Genomic DNA, 25,344 nt, shown 5'->3' on the forward strand with positions numbered 1-25,344 from the left:
CCACAGCAGATTAGCATGTGAGTCGGAGTGTGCCCCCCCCCCCCCAACAATCATCTGTAGCAGACCATGGCCAAGACCCTGATGTCCTGAAGCAGACCCCAGACATCAGCGGAGAGCTCCCACCCTCCAAGAGCTGCTTCGCAATGGGGTCATGTCCATGATAATCCACCCAGCATGCAATGCATGTGTTCCTCCAGGGTCCAGTAGCTGTAGGGCTCCAGCATCTTCTGCTCCTCAAATGTCTGCCATCTGGGCAAGGCCCTAACAGCAAATCCTGATTTCTGCACGTTACACTTGTCAAGACGTGTTCTGCACCAGCATGTTTTCCTGCTGACGTGGGTAGTAAATTTGACATGGGGGATGATTCTGGCAAGCAGGGTTTATAATTAGATGCAGATGTATTAAAGTGACATTTCTGACATGTGACGGTGGGAAACGTGGCCCGCCACTGACAGTGAAATGAATGATCGCAAACTGATTTCACAATGGTGTGAAACCGATTTTTGGCCTCGCCATATTGTCTGCTCACGCCCACCATGACACCTGACGCCAACGGTGACAGAAACCTCCAGCCATTGTATGACCACTAAAGTGGAGGTAAAAGGTAAAATTGTTTTAGTAAATAGCTTTGCTTGAATTATAGTGAAAGAATCTTATTAGTTAAAATTGTATAGTTTTTCAATTTGTTTTCTATAATAGCAACCAAACCCTGCTGTGTGATGGGGATTTATGCCTAGAACTTACATTGGGTTGTCCTGTTTGGCTGCCATAACTTTGGCGGACACGTCTGGTAGACACATAAATGAAGCTTCCAAGCTAATGGAGGGAAGTCCCCAAGAAATTTCCAACATTGGGTTTAAATCCTTTCCTGGAGTGATAGTGACCTTTTCTCAGGAGGTAATGAATTTGACTCCCCCACGCTGGGGGAGAATTTCCTAACTGGTAGAAATGTGCAGTGGTGTAGAACAGTATGTTGCACGTCCTCTGGTCAGAGGAAGATGCACAGAAGCCAGTGAAAATAGGGATTTGAATGAAACAATGTCTACAGCTGATCCCCAAAGGACACACTCATCAGATTACATGTTCCCTAACTTCTGCCTTACTTCAGGATGTTGAAATCCATCCAGTTCCTACGTGTTTTTTAATATTTGGCACTAAAAGCACCAATTTCAAGTTATTTATAGAAACAAAGGTCAACCACAACTAAATAAAAAAAATCCAGTAAAGTTAATGACATTAGATGTAATTGGAAATAAGTTCTTAATTCAAAATTGATTGATTCAAATGATCTGATTTTTAGCACCAATTTCCTCTTATGTTGCTTAATTCAAAATCTTAATTCTAATGTTTTAATGCAAAAATGAGTTGAATGGCCAGAAGTTTTTGTTAATTTAAAGGAGTTTAAAATGATACAAAATCTAAAATGGATCTTGGAGAAATAGAAGTGTAAGGAACAACCTTGGGGATCAACCTCACAAATGCCATTGCCTACTTAATTCAATGACACTACTGCATTGAACAATTTTGCGGGGGTTGGGGGGAAAGAGTTAAAAATGCTATTTTATACGTATGGTTTGGTGACTTCTACTTGTGTCTTTGCTCATGCTCTCTCAACAAGTTTGGAGTTTGAGAAGTTAAGGAGTTTTAATGGGAGAAAACAATTAAGAGGAAGATAGCTGTGATCATCAATATGTTTCATTTCCTTGATGTGTGATTATAAAAGATTGCCAAAGCTTTCCAACATAATCACTGGAGGTTTATTAGGAAATCATTTTCAGTTCAGTACAGGGAAATTCTGCACCAGTAGAATTACTGACATAATATAAACCAATGTTATTTTTAGCGAATACATTTTCAGTATTATCCACATGGCTGCACAGTTCAGTTCAATTCTCAAATAAATCAGCTTAAGGGGCATGCTTCCGCGGGGAAATTAGAAAAGCTGCACAGTTAGTGATATAGAAAAAAACGGGGGTTGGTGGGGGGGGGGGGGTTGGCAGCAAGGACAATCACATTAATACTCTCCAAAAACATTGTGCTAGTTGTAGATTGAGTGGGCTTCAGTTTACAATCAGACACCAATAGGTACATTAATAGCCAGGCATTTAACCACCTCTTCCTCATATTAGTACTCTTTGGGCATTAGTTATCTGCTGTTCCCTTGAATGATGACACATCATGGATTTCTGTCATTTACACCCAGGATAGTCCAAGTTTCTGGTCAGCAATAATGTAATTGTTACACTCCAATATCAGGATGCAGTCTGTCAGTTGCAAAGATGAGCTGAGTTACATCAAGTGGATTTAATAGTCTGGTAGCCAACACAATCACCTACAAATAAGAAGTGAAAAAAAAAGTTAACACTGAATTTGGACACATATTTAGCAATTGATTAATTTAATGATTTCCTGAATATGGCAATAAAAAAGAACAATTAATTTCCTTGCACATTTGAGACTCAAGTACATAATACCACTGATTAACGTTGACATTGATTGTAACTTAACTCTGTTCCTAGTCCCAAATTTGATCCTCGGATTGTGTTGAATCAATTGAACTCAGTCCGACCAGTGGCAGGAATGCTACAAACTATCTAAAATACCCTTGGGTTAAGGATGGGAAAATTAGTGAGGGTTTCTGCTCCAGGTTGCTGTACAGGAAGTGAATATGTGTGAGGATAGGTCATGGCTAGCCTATCATGTTCATTGTCAATGTTCAAATTGGAGTAACACTTATTTGTGTTGTTGCAATCAGGTGAGAATGAATTGAATGGTTCCCCTCTTTTCCTCTCCTTGTTTGACCGCAAAAGGGTTTTTTTGAAAAGGATATGCTTACCAATTCGGTGAGTGTTTTAACTGTTTATGTGCTATGATCATAAAGAACCAAAGATTTTCTTGAGTTTAACGAAGTGGTTAGCTTTATTATTCTTAAACCAATCTAAGTACACACACACATACACAAACACAAATATTGATTACGGAGTAGGAAAGATAGATTAATCAAATTAGAGTCCAAAGAAATAAAAGGGATATCAATCTGTGGTTTGGTGACTCAGCTGGCTTCAAGCTGAATTAGGTGGAATTAGGGAGGGAGTTCCCCTGGGAGTCCTCAACATCGACTCTGGACCCCATGAAGTCTCATGGCATCAGATCAAACATTGGCAAGGAACCCTCCTGCTGATTACCATGTACCGCCTTCCCTCAGCTGATGACTCAGTGCTCCTCCATGTTGAACATCACTTGGAGGAAGCACTGAGGATGGCAAAAGCGCAGAATGTACTCTGGGTGGGGGACCTCAATGTCCATCACCAAAAGTGGCTCGGTAGCACCACTACTGACTAAGCTGGCCAAGCCCTAAATGACATAGCTGCGAAACTGGGTCTGTGGCAGGTAGTGAGGGAATCATCAAGAGGGAGATTAAATCTTGCCTTCACATTGAGGATACCCTCCATTGTGTTGTGTGGTTCTACCACCGTGCTAAATGGGATAGATTTCGAACAGATCTAGCAAGTCAAGACTGGGCATCCATGAGACGCTGTGAGCCATCGGCAGCAGCAGCAGAATTGTACTCGAACACAATCAGTAACCTCATGGCCCGGCATATCCCCAGAATCAACCCTGTTTCCATGGAGAGTGCAGGAGGGCATGCCAGGAGCAGCACCAGGCATACCTAAAAATAAGGTGTCAACCTGGTGAAGCTAAAACACAAGACAACTTGTGTGCCAAACAGTATAAGCAGCAAATGATAGACAGAGCTAAGCGATCCCACAATCAATGGATCAGATCTAAGCTCTGCAGTCCTGCCACATCCAGTCATGAATGGTAGAGGACAATTAAACAACTCACTGGAGGAGGAGGCTCCACAAATATCCCCATCCTCAATGATGGAGGAGCCCAGTACATTAGTGCAAAAGATAAGGTTGAAGCATTTGCTACAATCTTCAGCCAGAGGTGCTAAGCAGATGATCCATCTCGGCCTCCTCAGGAGATCCCCAGCATCTCAGACACCAGTCTTCAGCCAATTTGATTCATTCCACATGATATCGAGAAACGGCTAAAGGCACTGGACATTGCAAAGGCTAAGGGCCCTGACAATATTCTGGCAATAGTATTGAAGACTTAGAACCATAGAAAAGTTACAGCACAGAAGGAGGCCATTCGGCCCACCTTGTCCATGCCAGCCCGAGGACACCCAGGTACCCTTTCTAATCCCACCTTCCTGCACCCGGCCCATAGCCCTGCAGCATACAGGACTTAAGCTGCAGATCCAGGTACTTTTTAAAAGAGTTTAGAGTTTCTGCCTCTACCACCAACTTGGGCAGCGAATTCCAGACACCCACTACCCTCTGCATAAAAAAGTTCTTCCTCATGTCCCCCTTACACCTTCTGCCACTTATCTTGAATTTATATCCCCTGGTTCTAGAATTCTCCACCAAGGGAAACAATTTTATTCTGTCCATTCTATCTATTCCCCTCATAATTTTGTACACCTCAATCAAGTCACCTCTCAGCCTTCTTTGTTCTAAGGAAAATAACCCCAACCTATCCAATCTCTCCTCGTAGCTACACTTTTCTAATCCTGGCAACATTCTTGTAAATCTCCTCTGTATTCTCTCCAGAGCTATTACGTCCTTCCTGTAATGTGATGACCACAACTGCACACAATACTCCAGTTGTGGCCTCACCAGTGTTTTATACAATTCCAACATTATATCCTTACTTTTATATTCTATACCTCTGCCAACGAAGGAGAGCATTCCTTATGCCTTCTTTACAACCTTGTCTACTTGAACTGCTGCCTTTAGGGACCTGTGTATTTGTATGCCAAGATCTCTCACTTCATCTACCCCTCTGAGTATATTCCCATTTATTGTGTAATCCCCGTAACTGTTTGACCTCCCGAAATGTATGACCTCACACTTCTCTAAGTTAAAATCCATCTGCCACTTTACCACCCACTCCACCAGCCCATCTATATCGTTTCGGAGATTATGGTTATCCTCTACATTTTCCACTACTCGGCCAATCTTTGTGTCATCTGCAAATTTCCCAATCGTGCCACCCACGTTCACGACCAAATCGTTAATATATAACACAAACAGCAAGGATCCCAACACCGAGCCCTGTGGAACACCACTTGAGACAACTTTCCATTTGCAAGGGCATCCATCGACCATTACCCTTTGTTCCTGTTACAAAGCCAACCTTTTATCCAGTTTGCCACATTACTCTGAATCCCATGGGCTTTTACTTTCCTGACCAATCTGCCATGTGGGACCTTGTCAAATGCCTTGCTAAGATCCATGTACACAACGTCCATTGCACTACCTTCATCAACCCTTCTCATCAATTCCTCAAAGAATTCAATCAAATTTGTGAGGCAAGACCTTCCTTTAACACATCCATGCTGACCATCCCTGACGAGTCCATGCCTTTCCACATGAGAGTTAATCCTATCTCTCAGGATTGATTCTACTAATTTGCTCACCACCAATGTAAGACTAACTGGCCTATAATTGTTTAGCATTTCCTTTGATCCCTTTTTAAACGATGGAACTATGTTTGCATTTCTCCAGTTGTCTGGTACCTCCCCTGTATCTAGTGAAGATTGGAAAATCATCCTCAGAGCATCTGCTATCTCCTCCCTGACTTCCTTCAGCAGCCTCGGAAACAATCCATCTGGCCCTGGTGACTTACCAACTTTCAAGGATTTCAACCCTTCGAGTACTTCCTCTCTCTTTATGACTATCCCGTCCAATATCTCACAGTGTTCCTCCTAGACTACTGCATCTACATCCTCCCTTTCCTTTGTAAACATGGAGACAAAATATTCATTCAAAACCCTTCCCACAGCCTCTGCATCTACACACAAGTTTCCATCTTCATCTCTGATAGGTCCAACTTTTTCCTTAACAAACCTTTTAGCATTAATGTATTAGTAAAATATCTTTGGGTTATCTTTAACTTTACTTGCTAATCTTTTTTCATACCCTCTCTTTGATTTCCTTATTTCCTTTTTTACTTCGTCCCTGCACTTCCTATATTCGTCTAGACTATCTGCAGTGCTTAGTTCTTTGTGCTTATCGTATGCTTTCTTTTTCTGTTTGATCTTCCCCTGTATTCCTCTAGACAACCGGGGGGGGGGGGGGGGGGGGGGGTTCTAGATTGGTAATACCACTCTTATTTTTGTAGGGGACATGTCTAATTTGTACAATTAGGATCTCGCTTTTTAGTGTTTCCCACTGGTTTTCCATTGTTTTATCCTCCAGCAGGGCTGTCTAGTCCACCTCAGCCAAGTCCTTCTCCTTTCTGCCTTCCCCCAGTTCAAGACTTTTACTCCTGCCTTATCTCTGTCCTTTTCCATGGTAATGCTAAATCTATCTGAATTGTGATCACTGTCCCCTATATGGTCGCCAACTGTCACCTCACCATTTCCCTTCTTCGCTCCCCAAGACTAGGTCTCGAATTGCATCTCTTCTTGTTGGGTTTGTCACTAATTGGCTGAAAAAATTTTCCTGGACACACTGCATGAATCTTTCTCCCTCAGTGCCCCTTATATTGTTTAACTCCCAGTTGATATTAGGATAGTTGAAGTTTCCTACTATTATTGCCCTCTTGTTCTTACAAGCAGAAATTTGCCTACATATTTGTTCTTCTATCTCCCTTTCACTATTTGGGGGTCTGTAGTATACTCCCAGTAGTGTGACTGTCCCTTTTTTACTTCTGAGCTCAATCCATAAAGCCTCATTTGTTGACCCATTTAGTATATCATCCCTTCTCACAACTGGAATTGATTCTTTAACCATTAGTGCTACCCCTCTCCTTTTTTATCTCCTACTCTATCGTGTCTGAAGACTCTATAACCAGGGATATTAAGCTGCCAGTCTTGTCCCTCCTTTGGCCAGGTCTCCATTATAACAACGACATTCTGCTGCCATGTGTTCACCTATGCCCTTAACTCATCTACCTTGTTTGTAATACTCCTCGCATTGAAGTATAAACAGTTTAACCCCGTCAATTTCCCTTGCTGGACACTTTGTAAACTTTGCTTCTCCTGTAACTCCATGTCTATCACAACGTCCCTAGCTAATGTTTTACCTCCATTTTTCTGATCTGAATCTGACCTATCTGATCCTACTCCTGGGGTCCCATCCCCCTGCCACACTAGTTTAAATACTCACCAACAGAACTAGCAAAAGCCCCCGCAAGGACACTGGTCCTAGCTCTGCCTGGGTGCAGCCTATCCAGTTTGTACAGGTCCCGCCTTCCCCAGAACCGGTCCCAGTGCCTCAAGAATCTGAATCCCTCCCGGCCACATCATCTCTCCAGCCACGTGTTCAGTGGTCTATCCTCCTATTCCTGCTCTCGCTAGCACGTGGAACTGGGAGTAATCCTGCGATTACTACATTTGAGGTCCTGCATTTTAATTTATCTTCTAACTTCTTGTACTGAGCTTGCAGGTCCTCATCCCTTAGTTTACCTATGTCGTTGGTACCAATGTGTCCCACGACCACTGGCTGTTTACCTTCCATCCCCAGAATGGCCTGCAGCTGCTTCGTGACATCCTGGACCCTGGCACTATGGAGGCAACATACCATCCTTGATTCATGTTTGCGGCCACAGAAGCTTCTGTCTGTGCCCCTAACTATTGAATCCCCTATCACTATAGCCCTGCCACTTGTTTTCCTCCCACCCCTCTGAGCAGCAGAGCCACCCATGGTGCCGTGAACTTGGCTGTTGCTGCTTTCCCCTGAGAGGCCATCCCCCCAACAGTATCCAAAGCGGTATATCTGTTAGAGAGGGGAATGACCACAGGGGACTCCTGCACTACCTTCCTGAGTCTTTTACTGTTCCTGATGGTCACCCATTCCCTTTCTGCCTGTGTAATCTTCACCTGCGGTGTGATCACCTCGCTAAACGTGCTAATCCACGACTTGCTCAGCATCGCGGATGTTCCACACTGAGTCCACCCGCAGCTCCAGCTCCAAAATCCGGTTAGCTAGAAGCTGTATTTGGACACACCTTCCGCACACATAGTCACCAGGGACGCTGGAAGCGTCCCTCATTTCCCACATCCTGCAGGAGGAGCATATCACGGGTCTGAGTTCTTCTGCCATGAAGTCCCTCACGATTAAGCTAGTTACTCCCTTAAAAAATACGCTAGCTCGGGGCCTTATTTATGTTAGCTGGGAACCTTGTTTCTTGACTAATTATACTTGTACAGTACTACTTTATACTTTTTTTTTTAGCTCCTACCTCAATATTAAGCAATGAATTACTTTAATAGATTGAAAAAAAAAACTCACCAGGATTTACTCACCAATCTTGTGCTCCAGAACTTGCCGTGCTCCTAGCCAAGCTGTTGCAGTACAACTAGAACACTGGCACCTACCCGGCCACGTGGCAAATTGCCCAGGTATGTCCTGTACACAAAAAGTAGGACAAATCCAACCCAGCCAATTACCACCCCCATCAGTCTACTCTCCATCATCAGTAAAGTAATGGAAGGGGTCATCAACAGTGCTATCAAGCGGCACTTGCTTAGCAATAACCTGCTCATTGATGACCAGTTTGGGTTCCGCCAGGGCCACTCAGCTTCATTACAGCCTTGGTTCTAACATGGACAAAAGAGCTGAACTCCCGCGGTGAGGTGTGAGTGACTGCCCTTGACATCAAGGCTGCATTTGACTGAGTGTGGCATCAAGGAGCCCTAGCAAAATTGGAGTCAATGGGAATCAGGGGAAAAACTCTCCATTGGTTGGGGTCATATTTAGCACAAAGGAAGATGGTTGTGGTTGTTGGAGGTCAGTCATCTCAACTCCAGGACATCACTGCAGGAGTTCCTCAGGGTAGTATCCTAGGCCCAACCATCTTCAACTGTTTCATCAATGACCTTCCTTCCATCATAAGGTAAGAGTGGGGATGTTTGCTAATGATTGCACAATGTTCAGCACCATTCGTGACTCCTCAGATACTGAAGCAGACCATGTCCAAATGCAGCAAGACCTGGACAATATCCAGGCTTGGGCTGACAAGTGGAAAGTAACACTTGTGCCACACAAGTGCCAGGCAATGACCATCTCCAACCATCATCCCATGATATTCAATGACATTACCATCACTGAATCTCCCACTGTCAACATCCTGGGGGTTACTATTGACCAGAAACTGAACTGGACTAGTCATATAAATACTGTGGCTACAAGAGCAGGTCAGTGGCTAGGAATCTTGCGGTGAGTAACTCACCTGCTGACTCCCCAAAGCCTGTTCACCATCTGCAAGGCACAAGTCAGGAGTGTGATGGAATACTCCCCACTTGCCTGGACGATTGCAGCTCCCACAACACTCAAGAAGCTTGACACCATGCAGGATAAAGCAGCCCGCTTGATTGGCATGCCATTCACAAGCATTCACTCCCTCCACCACCGACACACAATAGCATCAGTGTGTACCAACTACAAAATGGACTGCAGGAATTCATCAAGGCTCATTCAAATCAAATTTGAATCCAGGAACATTTTGTTATAAGGCTGTAATAAAACAAATCATACACACACATTCATCTTCAAACATTCACTTATCAATCTCACACTGTTACAGCTTTGCTCTGTTTAAGTTCGACTCTTCTTGTCACCATCTTTGGATGAGGCACAATTATAATTAAATGTCTTTTGGTACTGGGGGTCTGGCTTAAGGAAGGTGTAGTTTCAAAACTTGGTGCCTTCTGACCTTTGCCTTCTAAATCCCTGTTAGGTGTCATCAAGGTGGTCTGTGTGTTTGCTAGCATCTTGTGGTAATGTCCTGGCTATGTTATTGTCAACAAACACAAGGTCTTTGGTGGCCTTTGGATTTAATGTGAGGTCAAGTTCAATTCTGGGGTCTTGAAACAAATCACATTTCACAGATTGCTGAGATCAAAGGTTTGCACTACGCAAATTCCTGTTACTGCACGGCTATATACCTGTGGATTAGGTTGTGGAAGGCTCAGTGATGCAAATCGGGCAGCTGTCTTTGTTCTGAGCTCAAGTCATACTTTTAGTCTGTGTTTTAAAAAGTCTGTGTTTTAAAAGTTCAGTTCAGTTTTCCAGCCATTGGATCAAAAATTATTATTTGGCATTAAGTATGTTTTTGTTAAAGTGTCAGTTCCTATTGCAGTGAGAGAACATACCTTCATGAGGAGGAAAAAGGGAAAGAATGTCCCAGTTCCTTAAAATTAATTTCAAGGCATTAGAATTTCCAGTTATTTTCAAATAAGAGAGCTGTTGGCAACTGATGTATTAACTATCACATGAGGAAGCCAGTCCTTATGGCACAGATGTTATATGATCTGAATGATGCTCAGCCAATTCTAAAAACTGATTTCTAGAAAACAATTTACAGATTGGTGTTATTACTGAGATTTTTAAGCAACCTGACTGAAAACATCCCTTGGAGACAAAGTTGGTTTGCTACATCTGAACCTGTCATTTATTCAGCAGCCGAACAATCAGTCTGAAATGGGTAACACGCTGCAACACTGACTGCTCTGCATAACCAAAAATTGTCTTCTGCCTCTCATCAGCTCACCATCTATTACAAGTCTTTTGGTGAGTCTCCAAGACATGTAACGTGTCTTCATTAATGCTCTCCTCTTGTTGTAAACATGTATCTTGGCTAGTGAACTCAGATGGAGCTGCCTGCTTCAATGCAAAATTAGGTGGCCCAATTGTTATAGAGATGATCTCCCTACATTCATTGCAGCAGGAGGCATAAACCTGTTGGCAGACTCATATTCGAGACTAGAGTAAACTCCCTGTCTAAAGCAATAACTATCACCTTAAAATCTCTTTTCCTAGGGGTTTGCATGGTTTATTGGAATATTTTGAATGAATTATACACATTTTAACTTGTATTAAAAGAATATCAGAATGCATATTAGATTAGTGTAAATCAGCAAGATTGCCAGGTTTATTTATTTTTCCCAGTTTTCTTTGCTTCCTTGCTGGACACAATTTCACAGATACTGGGAATTCACATTCTGTCACTCTTCATGTGTGAACCCTGACAGTATGTTGATTGGCTATTTGACTGTCAGGGCATCATTGGTGGGCTGTCCTCACAGCTTACAGAGATCACTGGAAAGTGATCAGGAATGGGAACCTGGATGACAGTGTCCCTGGACTGAGAAGGAGACAGAGGTTAATTGGAGGCCCTCTATTATTACTCCAGCTGAGATCAGCACCAACAGCTGACTGAATCAGGGGCCTTTCAGTCTGCATGTCTGCCTTTACGGAATGAGCAGATTTGCATTTCATATATACCAATGTTCTGTGGTTTTATAAAAATACTATGGAAAGGCACAGCTTGGTAGACCAGTGCACATATCAGGATTAAAAATGGTTTACAAATACCCAACTTAAGTTCAACAATAAATGGCATTGTATATTAAAGAAGCTTTCATATCTGGTAAAATTACTTGCAAACCTCTTTAGCAGGTTTGTGAACAAAGCTGTGCTCAGTCTGATCCAGGACACAACAAATTTATTGTGCAAATAATCACATCACCCTTCACCAGTTTTAAAACACTTAGCAGAATCTGGTATAAACCATTAAAAAGACTTATATATGCAGAGCTGCAGACACAGTTTCTGCTGGAATGACAATTGACCCCAGCTGCCAACATGCTTTCAGCTATTGAGAGTATGTTGTTCCTGCTATTTCCCACCCCCTAGACACAGATAAAAGTAAACCATGAGTGCTGGAATGCTGGAAATTTGAAAAAATCTGAAATAATGCAATTCACAGCAGGTAGATCAACATTTAAAAGAAAAAAAGGCATGTTAACATTGTTCATGTTTTATAGTGTGTCATGGACAGATTTTATGAGTTTTCTTACTGCCTATGATCAATGGACCGAATTTTACCCTTGGCGTGCAGGATTGGCGGGGGCTGCCCGCGATCGGCAGCACTCTGCAATTTTACACGGGCGGGCCAATTAAGGCCCGCCCAGCGTGATATGCGTCTGGGAATGAGCACAAAGGGGTGGGTGGATGTCCAATGGCAACCCGGTGGCCGATTCAAATGCGGCCTTGGTAGCCTCTGGAAAGCTGCCGCTAAAGGACGCGGAAATGTTGCCAACGGAAACCGTAGTGGGTGGACACGGCAGGCGGAAGGGCAGCCTGGGAGGGCAGGCCGGCGGGGCAGTTGGCCCCGTGTTCTTCAGACAAGTGCCTCGCAGCTCTCCTGGAGGAGGTGGCAGTGAGGAGAGAAACCCTTGTCCCCTGGGACGGAAGGAGTAAGCCCCCCACTTCACCAAAAAGGCCTGGGAAGAGGTGGCATCCAGTGTCAGCAGCCACGACGTGATGAGGCACACATGGGTCCAGTGCCGGAAGCACTTCAACAATCCGTTGCGATCAGGAAGGGTGGGTGCTGTGTTAGCATGGGTCACTCTGCAGAACAGTTAAGAGCTTCACATTACCCTGTGGATCTCAGAAGTGTTAAAGTGTGAGTGGCAAATGTCAATGAGGCAGGAGCTGGCCCAGGGGGTGAGCCCTGGCTGCTTGGACTGACTGCCTTGCAGCTCCAGGGTCACGAATCGGCTGAGCCCTGCAGGGTGCTCCTCAGATGGGATCGGTCAGGCTGCAGTGGCGCTGCAGGTAGAGAGCGGACTAATCAATGCTCCTCTATCCTTTCAGGAGAAAACAGCCCATCACAATGCAGAGAAGTCACGGACTGGCGGGGGATCCCCACTCCTCATCATCACGCGATATGAGCAGGAGGCTTTGGAGCTGGAGCGATGACATGCACCTCGGTCAAGCGGCTGTGGTGAGGGTGGGGTGCCAGAGGAAGGTAAGAGTGCAGTGCACTGAGGTGAGAATGTTAGTTATTGCTACCATTCCAGTGTTGTCTCTATATTGATGTGAGCCTGGAACCTGGAATCCCCATTGATAATCGAAAGACGAGGGCACCATGATGGTGCCAGGCATGCACAGTGACAGTCTAATGACTTAAACTAATGACATGTCCTTCTTCCCCCTTTTAGGCTCACTAGCAGCCGTTCGTTATGAGGAGCCTGAAGGCCCATCTCTGACACCCGAGGACCAGCATGCTCACCACACGTCTGCGTCACACCCTCTCTGTCAAGCAGGCACCAACGCAGATACCAGCATCTCGATGGGCACAACTTCACCATGTAGTCTATCAGTGCTCATTGGTGAGGGCACTTCACACTTGCTTGAAGTGTAGGCGGAGGCAGAGTGTGCCCAGGATGCTGGCAGTCAGAAGACTGCTGGGGGCCATGATAATGCTCAGTCGATGGCTAATGATGGGCCTCTGGAGTCGTCCATGAGGCAGCAGATGCCCAGCAGGGTGTGCGGGAGGATCTGACGGAGATACATGAGGGAATGCGTGCCATGGCCTCCATTGTGGGGTCCTTGTGGAGCATAAGCACTGCATTGACCCTCATGGCTGAGCAAAATGCCTCCTCCATGGAGAGAGTGGTAATTCTCATGGAGAGACTGCACCAGGGACTCAATCAGGGCTTCCTGAGGATGTGCTTGGATCTGCAAGCCCTCAGCTGGTCAGTGCCAGTGTGGGAGATGGATTGGATACCCAGTATCCCAGCTAGGTGCCCATCCATCAATGGTGAGCAGGGAGGTCCAAATTGACCTGATGTTGGTGCACGAGCTGCTTGTTGTCTCTGCAGGCTTCTCTCAGGGTGCTCAGGATGATGGCAGCAGCTCTTCCACTCCTCTGCCAGTGACAGTGGCAACTGATGAGGCTGCGGCGACTGGGGAGATGCCAGCCCTGACCGCTCCCTCCCAGGTGAGGCCAGCACAGCTCCGCGGACCAGAGGACGCCCTCCAAGGTCATCAAGGCCAACACAACAGCAGAGTGAGCAGTCTGTCTCCAATGCCAGCGAGGGGGGAGGACTAAGACATAGCACCCGCAAATGAAAACTCAAAGCACCTTAAGCACAACACGGCCTTATCACAGGTGATATTTGGTTCCCCCATTTTTCTTTTCTTTTTTTAATGGTGTGATGGAAAACACAGGTTCATGTTAATTTCTGCAATGCTTCACATTCACAAGTAAATGATATGTTATTTTGTACCATTGGCCTCTGTATGTTTCATTTGTTCTGTAGGTGCAGGGTAGGCTATGATGTTATGAGGGACGTGTGTCTCCTGAAACTTTATTGCAAAGGCACATAGTTTATGTTGTTGACCAAGGAACTGGTCCTGTTAGGGATCTAGTATGGAGCCTGCAGCCCTGGCATGTGGCGATGGTTCTTATTTGGTAGCCTAGCTGAAGGAGCGTTGGATCAAAGCGTCCTGGTGTTCCTGCATCCCTGTGGGTTACCCAGGTCTGCTTCTATCCCCTCAGTGTTCTCCTCACGTGCTCGTCCTCGGACTCACTACTGGACTCATCATCTGTTGCAGCTGCATCAAGATCTTCTTCCTCCAGTGGGTCCCCCTTTTCCAGCGCCAGATTGTGGAGAGCGCAGCATGCAACCACTATCGGTGGCACATGATCTGGGGGGTATTGCAGTGCGCCTCTGGAAGGCCCAGGCATCGGAAGTGCATCTTGAGCAGACCGATGGTTCTCCCTACCACCGCCCTTGTGGATGCGTGGATCCTATTGTACCACTGCTGGGCCTCTGTTTTTGGATGGTGGAGAGACGCCATGAGTCACCTTTTGAGGGGATAGCCTTTGTCACCCAACAGCCATCCATCCAGTCAGGCTGGAGCATTGAAGAGCCACGGCACCTGGGAGTGTCTCAGGATGTAGGCATTATGGGAGCTGCCTGGGTACCTTGCACAGACTTGCAGAATCTGCATTTTGTGATCACACACTTTCTGCACGTTCATGGAGTGGAAGCCCTTCCTGTTGATGAAGGCACCGGGCTCACCTCCTGGCGCCTTGATGGCCACATGTGGGGAGTCTATTGCACTCTGGATGTGGGGGAAGCCAGCAATCACTGCAAAGCCTCTGGCTCACTCTGTCTGGCTGGCCTCGTCCATACGGTAGTGAATGAAAGTTAATACCCGTCTGAACAGAGCGTCTGTCACCAGCTTGACGCAACTGTGGACAGCTGATTGGGATACTCCACAAAGATCCCCCACTGACCCCTGGAAAGAGCCAGAGGCATACAATTTGAGGGCCACTGTGACCTTCAGCGCTGCTGCCATGGGGTGTCCAACCACACAGTTGGAGCTGATCTCAGTGCTGATCCTCTGACAAATGGAGGTCACTGTCTCCCTTGAGAGATGGATCCTCCTTTGGCATTGCAACACAGATATATTGAGGTAGCTGCATCACCACAAATAAACCCTGGCAGCAGGATATTGGCATCTTCTGTGGCCCATTCCACCTTGGACTTCCTGTTGGCCCTGTGCCCCTTGTGCCTGCATCTGTCCTCCCACAGGTGGCTCCCCTGGAAGCTGCATTGGGACACCTGGCCTCCTCCCACTTCTGACCCTCTCTTCCTCCTCAGAGGAGGTGCCTCCAGCGGAGACCACAATCCCCATTACCAGGGTAAGGGAAGGCTGTCTGGTACCTGGAAGGCCCCATGCAGTGTGAATCCTCCCGGGGCCTGGAAAGCAACAATTGAGTCCTGAACTGAAGCCTCTAAAATATCTGAATGCAGGTCTGAAGCGAAATGAAGCTGTCCTGTTCACAGAAGCAACCAGCGGCAAGTGATATCCAGCACTCCTCACTAATTGCTTTGTCAAGGCCACTGACCCCTCTTATTCCGCCCGTGGATGAGGATTTGCAAACATGTGGCCTGCCTGCCTGCCCATGCAACGGCCTAAATATCAAACGGGCTACGTAAAGCCAGAGCTAATTGGTGTCTCAAGGGCCTTAACCGGCATCACGTGCCCACCTAACGAAATATTGCGCAGAGTGCGTATTGATGTTGGTACGCTCGGCCAATGCGCTTTATTTAATGTTTGAGTGGGTCATGTGTGCGCCCACCCACCAAACTAAAAATTCTTCCCAATGTGTTTTGTATGTGAGGAGTGCATGTTTTCTTACCCATAGAGTGATTATCCCAACTTAAATAATTCCAGCAGCAAGTGTTTGGGAATTTAAAATTAAGGAAGGTTATTTATTATCACATATTTGCCGTGGAAGTTTAAAACACGACGTCTCACTCACTCAGCGCACCCACACAAAGATTACATACAGCTGAGGGAAAAACAATGCAATTAGAATGTATGATTGTCTCAGTCTTTCGTGGCAGGCCTCTAGTTTCTTAGATTAGTTGATGCTTTAGTTGAAGTGAAGGTCTTGTGCTGCAGATGATTTTCAGTAAGCTGCAAAGCCTCTTGCAGTCGATTTTCCAGGAGGTTGGTTCTCAAAGTGAACTTGAAGTTGGAACAGGTTGTGGAGAGTCCTTCTCCCACCTTCAGGGTATGGTTGTTTACTACCTTGACTGTTTAACTAATGTGCAGCTGGTTTGATGGATCCCTGGTGGAATCTGATGGATTTCTGTTCAGAACAGCTTCTTGCCTTTGTAAAAGTAGGCAATAAATATGGCTGTCTTACCATGTTACCTATTACCATGTTACCTATTAAGTCCTTTTCCAAATAAGGTGTACATCTGGATTGATTATACATCCTGTATGATGATTTTCACACCTCGAGAGTTTGAGGCAGCCAGTGTTTCTGCATTTGAATAACCCATTCAGTTTGAAATTACTGTTTGAGTCAGATTCAGGAAAAGGTATCAAGTCAACATCAGTCTGGAAAATTACTTTTGTTCACTCTCGAGACAGGGGAGTGTTTCAATTTATAAGAGAAGTCAGGTGATCCTCAGGCAGCCATATTTTTGTAGCCTTTTGTGGTTTTTAAAATATAAAATATTGATGGAAAGTTCAATATATACTGGAACAAGACACAAGAATTTGACAATTCAGCTTTCATTAAGGTCACATCTGAAATGTTAACATGACTTTCCCTTCGGATGGTGGTCAAGCTGCTGTGCATTTCCAGCATTTTGCTTTTTTCCAGCAATTGCCTAATCTAAAGTTCCCCAACCAGGCCCCTTTAACAGAAATGAGAAAACCACTTGGGTCCATTCTAAAAGCATTATTTTCTGGGGAGGAGCAAACTGGAATGCCTTTGGTTTGCTGATGAACTGTGCAGCCAGTTACACATCTTTGCAAGGAAAAATGCACAATGCACTCACAGTTAGATATTTTATCAGTGAAGTATGCGAAACACTCTGTAAATTAGGCCAAGCTAGCGGCTGACAATTTTTTACAATGTAAGTTTTGATTCTGTCTCTTTAAACCTAGTCACTGTGCTTAGGGAGTTTAACAGCCAGTTAAAGCCTTGCACCAAGTCTAACCTGATACAGTGTCTGAGATATTTCTTATACTCTATGACAATACACTGTGCAAGTTTGTCAAAAACCCCGTTTATATGCACAAACTAGAAACAAGACATACTTTCATAGGGTAGAGGAATGCAGAGAAGTTCCAAGAGACTAATCCTGAGCATCAGATGGCTGAGAAATGAGGAACTACACGAGTCTTTGTCTTTTTAGTCTTGAAAGAAGGGGACCAAAATTTGATGTATTGATGTATTTCATGTCAATTAATCACATAGAAAAAAGTTCCAGAAAATTACTTTAATTTTTGAGTGTAGGACAAAGGATCACACAGAATGATCAACACATGGAATAGACTTCAGATAGAAAACTGTGGAGATGAAAAACCTAGAATTATTTAAGAAGTGACCCTCCAACACTGTCTTAAGGGCAATTAGGGTTGGGTAATAAATGCTGGCCAGTGACATCCATATCCCGTGAAAGAATAAAAAAAAATGGATGTTCTGATGGGGAGTTGTTGGGTCTTTCTAGGTGGATGAATGAGGATGGGCCAAATGGTCTGATCAGTGTTCATTTTGTGCTCTCATCATTTCATTGTACATATTGAAGGTTTTCCTTGATTTGCTTTCCTCCCATGAAGATGAGGGTTTGTATTTGGCTTTAGTATCATGGACACCATAGCCTTCACAGTTCACTTTGGTTAACTAAAACATCAGAAAATTGTGCTTGACTTAATTGGAATCCTTACTACTCCAGCAAGCTGACCATAGCACTGCGGTGCAGGGAGCCATCCAAGGGGGGGGTAGTAAAAAGGAATATAGCTGTAGTAGGGGACAGTATAGTTAGGGGGATATATACAGTTTTCTGCAGCCGAGAGCAAGTCTTGAATGCTTTGTTGCCTGCCCAGTGCCAAGGTTAAGGGCATCTCCCCCAGGCTGGAAGGAACCTGGAGTGGGAGTGGAAGGATCCAGCTGTTGTGATGCACGTGGGTACCAGTGACATGGGTAGGACTAAGGAAGAGGTTCTGCTGAGTGAGTGTGAGCAGTTAAGGACTAAATTAAAAAAGCAGAGCCTCAAAGGTAATCATTTCTAGATTACTACCTAAGCCACAAGCAAGTTGGCATAGGGTAAATAAGATAAGAGTTGAATGTGTGGCTCAAAGGCTGATGAGGAACAAACGAGTTTCGATTCATGGGGCATTGGTAGAGTACTGGGGAAAGAAGGAGTTGTACCATTGGATGGTCTTCAGCTGAACTGTGCTGGGACCAGTGTCCTGGTGAGTCTTATAGCTAGATTTGTAGCACAGGCTTGAAACTAAATAGCAGACGGGTGTGAGGGGGTACTGGAGATTTAAAAAGTTGAAGAGAAAGGACAAGGCAGTAGTGCAGATAGTGATGCGAGAAATGGTAAACAGAGTGTAATAGGAAGGGATGGAGCGTAAGAACGTACCAGCAAATATGTTCAGAATAGAGAAAAATGTCTTTAAACTAACAGAGGGGGAGGAAGGCTCGGGTGAAGGGAGATTTAGAGATCCAAAGATAGAATTTGAGGCAACAGAAGGGTAAAGACAGTGGGACAGGAAGGGACATAGAGTTTAATGATATTAGTGCATCATAGAGTAAGGCCAATGCAGGGAATAGTAATAAAAAAAATTGATGTCACTTTATCTGAATGTGCGGAGTATTTGCAATAAAATAGATGAACTAGGGGTACAAATAGAGATAAATGGTTTAGATCTAATTGCCATTAGAAATTTGATTACCAGGTGATCACATTTGGGAAATAAAATACTCCAGGGTACACAACATTTGGAAAAGGCAGGCAAAATGGAAAAGGAGATTGGGACAGCCCTAATAATGAAGAATGATGTAACAGCATTAATGAGAAAGGATCTTGGCTCAGAAAATCAGCAAGTAGAATCAGGATTGATGGAGGTTAGAAATAGCAAAAGTCAGAAAACACTAGTGGGAGTCATTTATGGGCCCCAGGCGAGCATTAAACAAGAAATTATTGGAGCTTGTAACAAAGGCAATGTAATAGTTGTAGGGATGTTAATCTTCATATAAACTGGACCAATCAAATTGGGAAAAGCAGTCTGGAAACTGAATTTGTAGAGTGCTCTTGTGACAGTTTCCTGGAGCAATATGTTGTGGAGCAACTAGGGATAAAGCTATTTTAGATCTACTAGTGTGCAATGAGGCAGAGGTAACTAATAGTTTAAATATCCAGCCCTTATATCAGATTACTTCTGGGTGACTAAGGCTACATTTATACTGGCGTGGCTTCAATATGGACTTTGGAAGACTAACATCCGTGAGCGTGGACACCCCTTTGTCCTTTTGTCCATGACATCTTTGTCAATCTCTCCTTTGCCCCCACCTATCGCTGGCCTTCTATCCAGCTTCACCTGCTCCGCCCTCCTTAAACAGTATAAATTTCATCACATTTTTACTTCTCTTTAGCTCTGAAGAAGAGTCATACAGACTTGATACGTTAACTCTGTTTTTCTCTCCACAGATGCTGTTAGACCTGCTGAGTTTTTCCAGCATTTTGTGTTTTTGTTTCAGATTTCCAGCATTCGCAGTATTTTGCTTTTATCATGAGCTGATTCTGGGAATTATTAAGCTGGTTCCCTCATCCTATTATACTTATTTCCTTTTACTTCATTTTAAGTGTCTATTCATTTCTTTCTCTGTAAACTATGCAAACATGCGAGTGGTGCTATTTGCTGACAAAAACATAGACTAATATAACGCCTTTAATGTAATAAAATATCCCAAGGTGCTTCAGAGGAGTGTTATAAAACAAAATTAGATGCTGAGCCACATGAGAAGATATTAGGGCAGATGACCAAAAGCTTGGTCAAAGAGGTGGATATTAAGGAGCATGTTACTGGAAGAAAGAGAGAGAAAGAGTTGGAGAGGTTGAGGGAGGAAATTCCAGAGCTTAGGGTCTTAGCTACCAGTGGCGGAACAATAAAATTGTGGATTTTTTTTAATTATTAGATGTGGGCGTCACTGGCTAGGCCAGTATTTATTGCCCAGCCCTAACTGCCCTTGTTCAGAGGGCATTTAAGAGTCAACCACATTGGGTGTGGGTCTGGAATCACAGGTAGGACAGCAGAATTCCTTCCCTAAAGGACATTAGTGAACTAGATGGGTTTATACAACAAGCGACAATAGTTTCATGGTGATCATTAAGCTTTTAATTCCAGCTTTTTATTGAATTGAAATTTCACCATCTGCCATGGTGGGATTCGAACACAGGTGCCTAGAGCATTGCCATGGGTCATTGGATTACCAGTCCAGTGACAATACCAATACGCCACTGCCTCCCCTCATAAGGCCACAATTAGCGGACACAGATATCTTAGAGGATCGTGGGGCTGGAGGAGCTTGCAGAAATGAGGAGTAGCTAGGCCTTAGAGGGATTTGAAAACAAGGATGAGAATTTTAAAATCAAAGCGTTGCTTGACCGGGAATTACATGGACACCAGTAGCTGTTCAGTAACTTGCCAAAGTGGCCACTCTTCTGCTCAAGTGCAGCCAGTCTGAGTAGGCAGGTTTTTCTGCGTGGCAGGCACTGTGGTCAATTCCAATGTTATCCTTAGTCAAGATCAATACACTTTCAACAGAGGTTACAGGATAACAAGAAGGAGCAAATCCTGTTCATATGTCCCTTCATCAACTCTGTGGCACCAAAGCCAATTGAGGTACACTTCAATCAGCTAACTCAGCACAAATTTATTTACATAGCAGTTTTAAGGTACAATCATTTAAAGCAAAAGCAATTATATATAAGATGTATAATGTTGACTTACCACATTAGTTAAATGTAAATGCTACTTACCTGGCAACTAGGTTTGAGCGTGGAGACTGACTCCTTTATCATTCGAACCTCTGAGGCTGTGACCCCACCCACAAGGAATAGGATTAGCAGTGGGTGGTCACTGGGGTGAGGACGACTAACCTGTCAGGTTAATAACATGGAACAACAATGTTTCAGAGACAAATCTGTAGCATAAATTCTGGCCTAACAAGTGATGCTCACATCCCATTAAAGAATAAAAAAAAACCTCACTACCCCTTTCCAAGACAGATTCACAGTGCTTCATTAAAAATAACTGCTATTTTCACAGGTTTAGAAAGACATTTCTAAACTATAGAAAACTAGCTATCTACTTAAACAATTGGCTGTATTTTAGTTTAATGAGTAAATTGCAACACACCCTCTGAAAAGAATGTGCAGTTAAAATTGACAGAAATTATAATTTTTACTGATTTTAACACAGAAAACAAAATGCTAACTGGCTGAGGATGCAACAGTAATTATTATACCATCAGGATAATACTGGATAAAACCATTTGTGTGCCGAGGATAGAGAGAATAACCCACACGGAGGGGAGGGTATCGAGTATCATTTCTGAATCTATTAGAACGGTAAGAACCCAACAATACCGGCCAACAAACAAGGCAGCCAACATACTGCTGCCCAGAAACATACCCTTACCTATGGACACAGCCAACATAACAGTCTTACAAACTATAAGACCATAAGACCATAAGACATAGGAGCAGAAATTAGGCCAATCGGCCCATCGAGTCTGTTCTGCCATTCAATCATGGCTGATAAGTTTCTCAACCCCATTCTCCCGCCTTCTCCCCGTAACCTTTGATCCTCTTACCAATCAAGAACCTATCTAACTTGGTTTTAAATACACTCAGTGACCTGGCCTCCACAGCCTTCTGTGGCAATGAATTCCATAGATTCACCACTCTCTGGCTAAAGAAGTTTCTCCTCATCTCTGTTCTAAAAGGTCTTCCCTTTACTCTGAGGCTGTGCCCTCGGGTCCTAGTCTCTCCTACTAATGGAAACATCTTCCCCATGTCCACTCTATCCAGGCCTTTCAGTATTCTGTAAGTTTCAATCAGATCCCCCACTCATCCTTCTAAACTCCATCGAGTATAGACCCAGAGTCCTCAAATGTTCCTCATATGTTAAGCCTTTCATTCCTGGGATCATTCTCGTGAACCTCTCCAGGGCCAGCACATCCTTCCTGAGATACGGGGTCCAAAATTGCTCACAATATTCTAAATGTGGTCTGACCAGAGCCTTATAAAGCCTCTGCAGCACATTCCTGCTTTTATATTCTAGTCCTCTCAAAATAAATACCAACATTGCATTTGCCTTCCTAACTACCGACTCAACCTGCAAGTTAACCTTAAGAGAATCCTGGACTAGGACTCCCAAGTCCCTTTGCACTCCAGATTTCTGAATTCTCTCCCCATTTAGAAAATAGTCCATGCCTCTATTCTTCCTACCAAAGGGCATGACCTTTCCATGTTGTATTCCATTTGCCACTTCTTTGCCCATTCTCCTAACCTGTCCAAATCCTTCTGCAACCTCCCCGCCTCCTCAATACTACCTGTCCCTCCACCTATCTTTGTATCATCTGCAAACTTAGCCAGGATGCCCTCAGTTCCCTCATCTAGATCATTAATGTATAAAGTGAAAAGTTGTGGTCCCAACACTGACCCCTGCGGAACTCCACTAGTCACTGGCCGCCATCCTGAGAAGGACCCCCTTATTCCCACTCTCTGCCTCCTGCCAGACAGCCAATCTTCTATCCATGCTAATACTTTGGCTCTAACGCCATGGGCTCTTATCTTACTGAGCAGCCTCCTGTGCGGCACCTTGTCAAGGGCCTTCTGGAAGTCCAAGTAGATAACATCCGTTGGCTCTCCTTTGTCTAACCTACTCGTTACCTCCTCAAAGAATTCTAACAGATTTGTCAGGCATGACCTCCCCTTGATGAAACCATGCTGACTTTGCCCCTTGATGAAACTATGCTGACTTTGCCCGATTTTACCATGCACTTCCAAGTATTCTGAAATCTCATCCTTAATAATGGACTCTAAAATCTTACCAACAACCGAGGTCAGGCTAATCGGCCTGTAATTTCCTGCCTTTTGCCTCAATCCCTTTTTAAACAGGGCGTTACATTAGCGATTTTCCAGTCCTCTGGGACCCTCCCTGACTCCAGTGATTCCTGAAAGATCACCACTAACACCTTCACTATCTCTTCAGCTATCTCCTTCAGAACTCTGGGGTGTAATCCATCTGGTCTAGGTGATTTACCCACCTTCAGACCTTTCAGTTTTCCTAGCACCTTCTCCTTGGTAATGGCCACCATACTCACTTCTGCCCCCCGACTCTCTTGAACTTTGGGGATGTCACTCGTGTCTTCCACTGTGAAGACTGTCGCAAAGTACCTATTCAGTTCCTCCGCCATTTCTTTGTTCCCCACTAGTAATTCTCCAGCGTCATTTTCCAGCAAAAATGAATCCCAACAGTACTAATATGCACATCCATTACAACAAAAAACATTGTACAAATGAAGCTTCTGCAAATCGCATTAAAACAAAATGCACACAACTTGCATCAATATGTAAACAAGGAGAAATTCTGATTTTAAAAGTGAAAATGTTTTAACTGTAGCTAAACAGTTGATCTGCTATCTTAAAAATCAAGTTTCCTTAACCTAAACAAGGCTGAATGTTATAATATGCTAACTGTAGCCTTTGCATTAAATATACCATACAAGGGGAGACTGTTAGAGCAGCTGAAGGGGCAGTACAATTGGAGAAGTAGTTTTTCACAGCATGTTAAAAATATCCCCTAGTGAGGAAATCCTCTTCATCAGTCTGCCTAGAAATATCTTTCGATTAGAGTCAAAAAGAAAAGGTTTTATAAACACAATATGAGGAATGCAAAACAAATTCCAGAAATACTTAGTCACCAATAACCTATTAAGTTTAACTGTTCAAAGTGCAATTACGCCAGCAATTCAATTTATAATGAAGCCAGCAATTTTGTGACCCGACATGCAGACCTGTGAAGCTGCAATGTTATTCTGGAGCATGAAACACACCAATCCTCCTCTCAACTTAATTGTGTCAGACTTAGTTTTGTAAAGCACTCCAGGTAGGACATACTGCTTGTCCCTTCAAAACCAGCAGGAGCCTGAAGCAGAATGTTAAGAGCTTTTTATTTAGCAGACAGGAATTCCACAGAAAAGATACACAATATGGTGATAGAAAAGTTAGAGAAACAATTCAAAGGATTTTTTACATAATAAAAAATGGCTGTTGGCAGTGGGCAAATGTTTGTTAATATATATTTGGACAAATAGTTCAACACTTCTGCTAATGTTAGAATTGGAAGTAACTGAAAGTAATTCACTCTTGTACAAACATCATATATTCTCCATAGCAATTAATGGTTTCAGAAAAGAAGGCAACTGTATTTATTATTTTAAAGAAAACATTACTTTGTTTCACAAACAGAATAGGAGAAATTCTGACAGTACAAAGCTTGATGGAAAAGTAATTTGTGGGAAGGATGCAAAGCATTTGCAAAGGGATTTAGATAGGTTAAGTGAGTAGGTATTAAGTTGGCAGATGGAATATAATGTGGGAAAATTTGGGCCCAGAGGGAAAACTTGGGCCCAGATCTTCTGGTCCCCGGATCGTTAGAGACTGGACGAATGACCCAAGATGTGTGTCGAGACCCTATGGAACTCCCAGCCTGCTGACCTCCGAGGGAATTGCCTGGAAAGTTTGAACTTCTGATGGGCAATTCCCCTGCTCCCTGGGAGCCCCTGTGAAAGTCTCCGGCTTTGAGTCAGAATTGGACTTTGGATAGTTCCATGGGACTTACCCAAATAGTTACCAGGAAATGTCAGACAGAAATATCCTAGTCTAACTCCTAGGTAAGTACAGATCTGACCACCAATCACTCACACTGACCCCAATCCCCACCGCAACCCCCCCCGCCGATTTCCCCGCTTGACACCCTGACTACACTCCTGATCACATGCCTATCCCACGACCCGACCTGACTAACCCCTGACATGATCCGACCTGACCACCCCTCCCCGATTACCAGACTTGCCCCCCAACTCGACCTGACGACACCTGACCTGACTACCCTGCTGACCCAACTACCCCTCTTGACCCAACCTACC

At 44.1% G+C, this 25,344-nt stretch overlaps 1 protein-coding gene across 1 annotated transcript in view; it reads right to left on the reverse strand.

The window, feature by feature from the left end:
• Positions 1–1,734: 1,734 nt before the first annotated feature.
• scfd2 (sec1 family domain containing 2) overlaps positions 1,735–25,344 on the reverse strand; it is a 363,585-nt gene continuing 339,975 nt past the window's right edge. Inside the window, exons 8-9 of the mRNA XM_041198895.1 lie at positions 21,167–21,286; positions 1,735–2,332 (exon numbers count right to left, since the gene is read on the reverse strand). Coding sequence (XP_041054829.1) covers positions 2,240–2,332; positions 21,167–21,286 — 213 coding nt within the window. The 3' untranslated portion in view covers positions 1,735–2,239. The remainder of the gene's footprint in view (positions 2,333–21,166; positions 21,287–25,344) is intronic.

Source organism: Carcharodon carcharias, chromosome 1 (genome assembly GCF_017639515.1).
Source record: "Carcharodon carcharias isolate sCarCar2 chromosome 1, sCarCar2.pri, whole genome shotgun sequence".
NCBI classification, from domain to species: Eukaryota; Metazoa; Chordata; class Chondrichthyes; order Lamniformes; family Lamnidae; genus Carcharodon; species Carcharodon carcharias.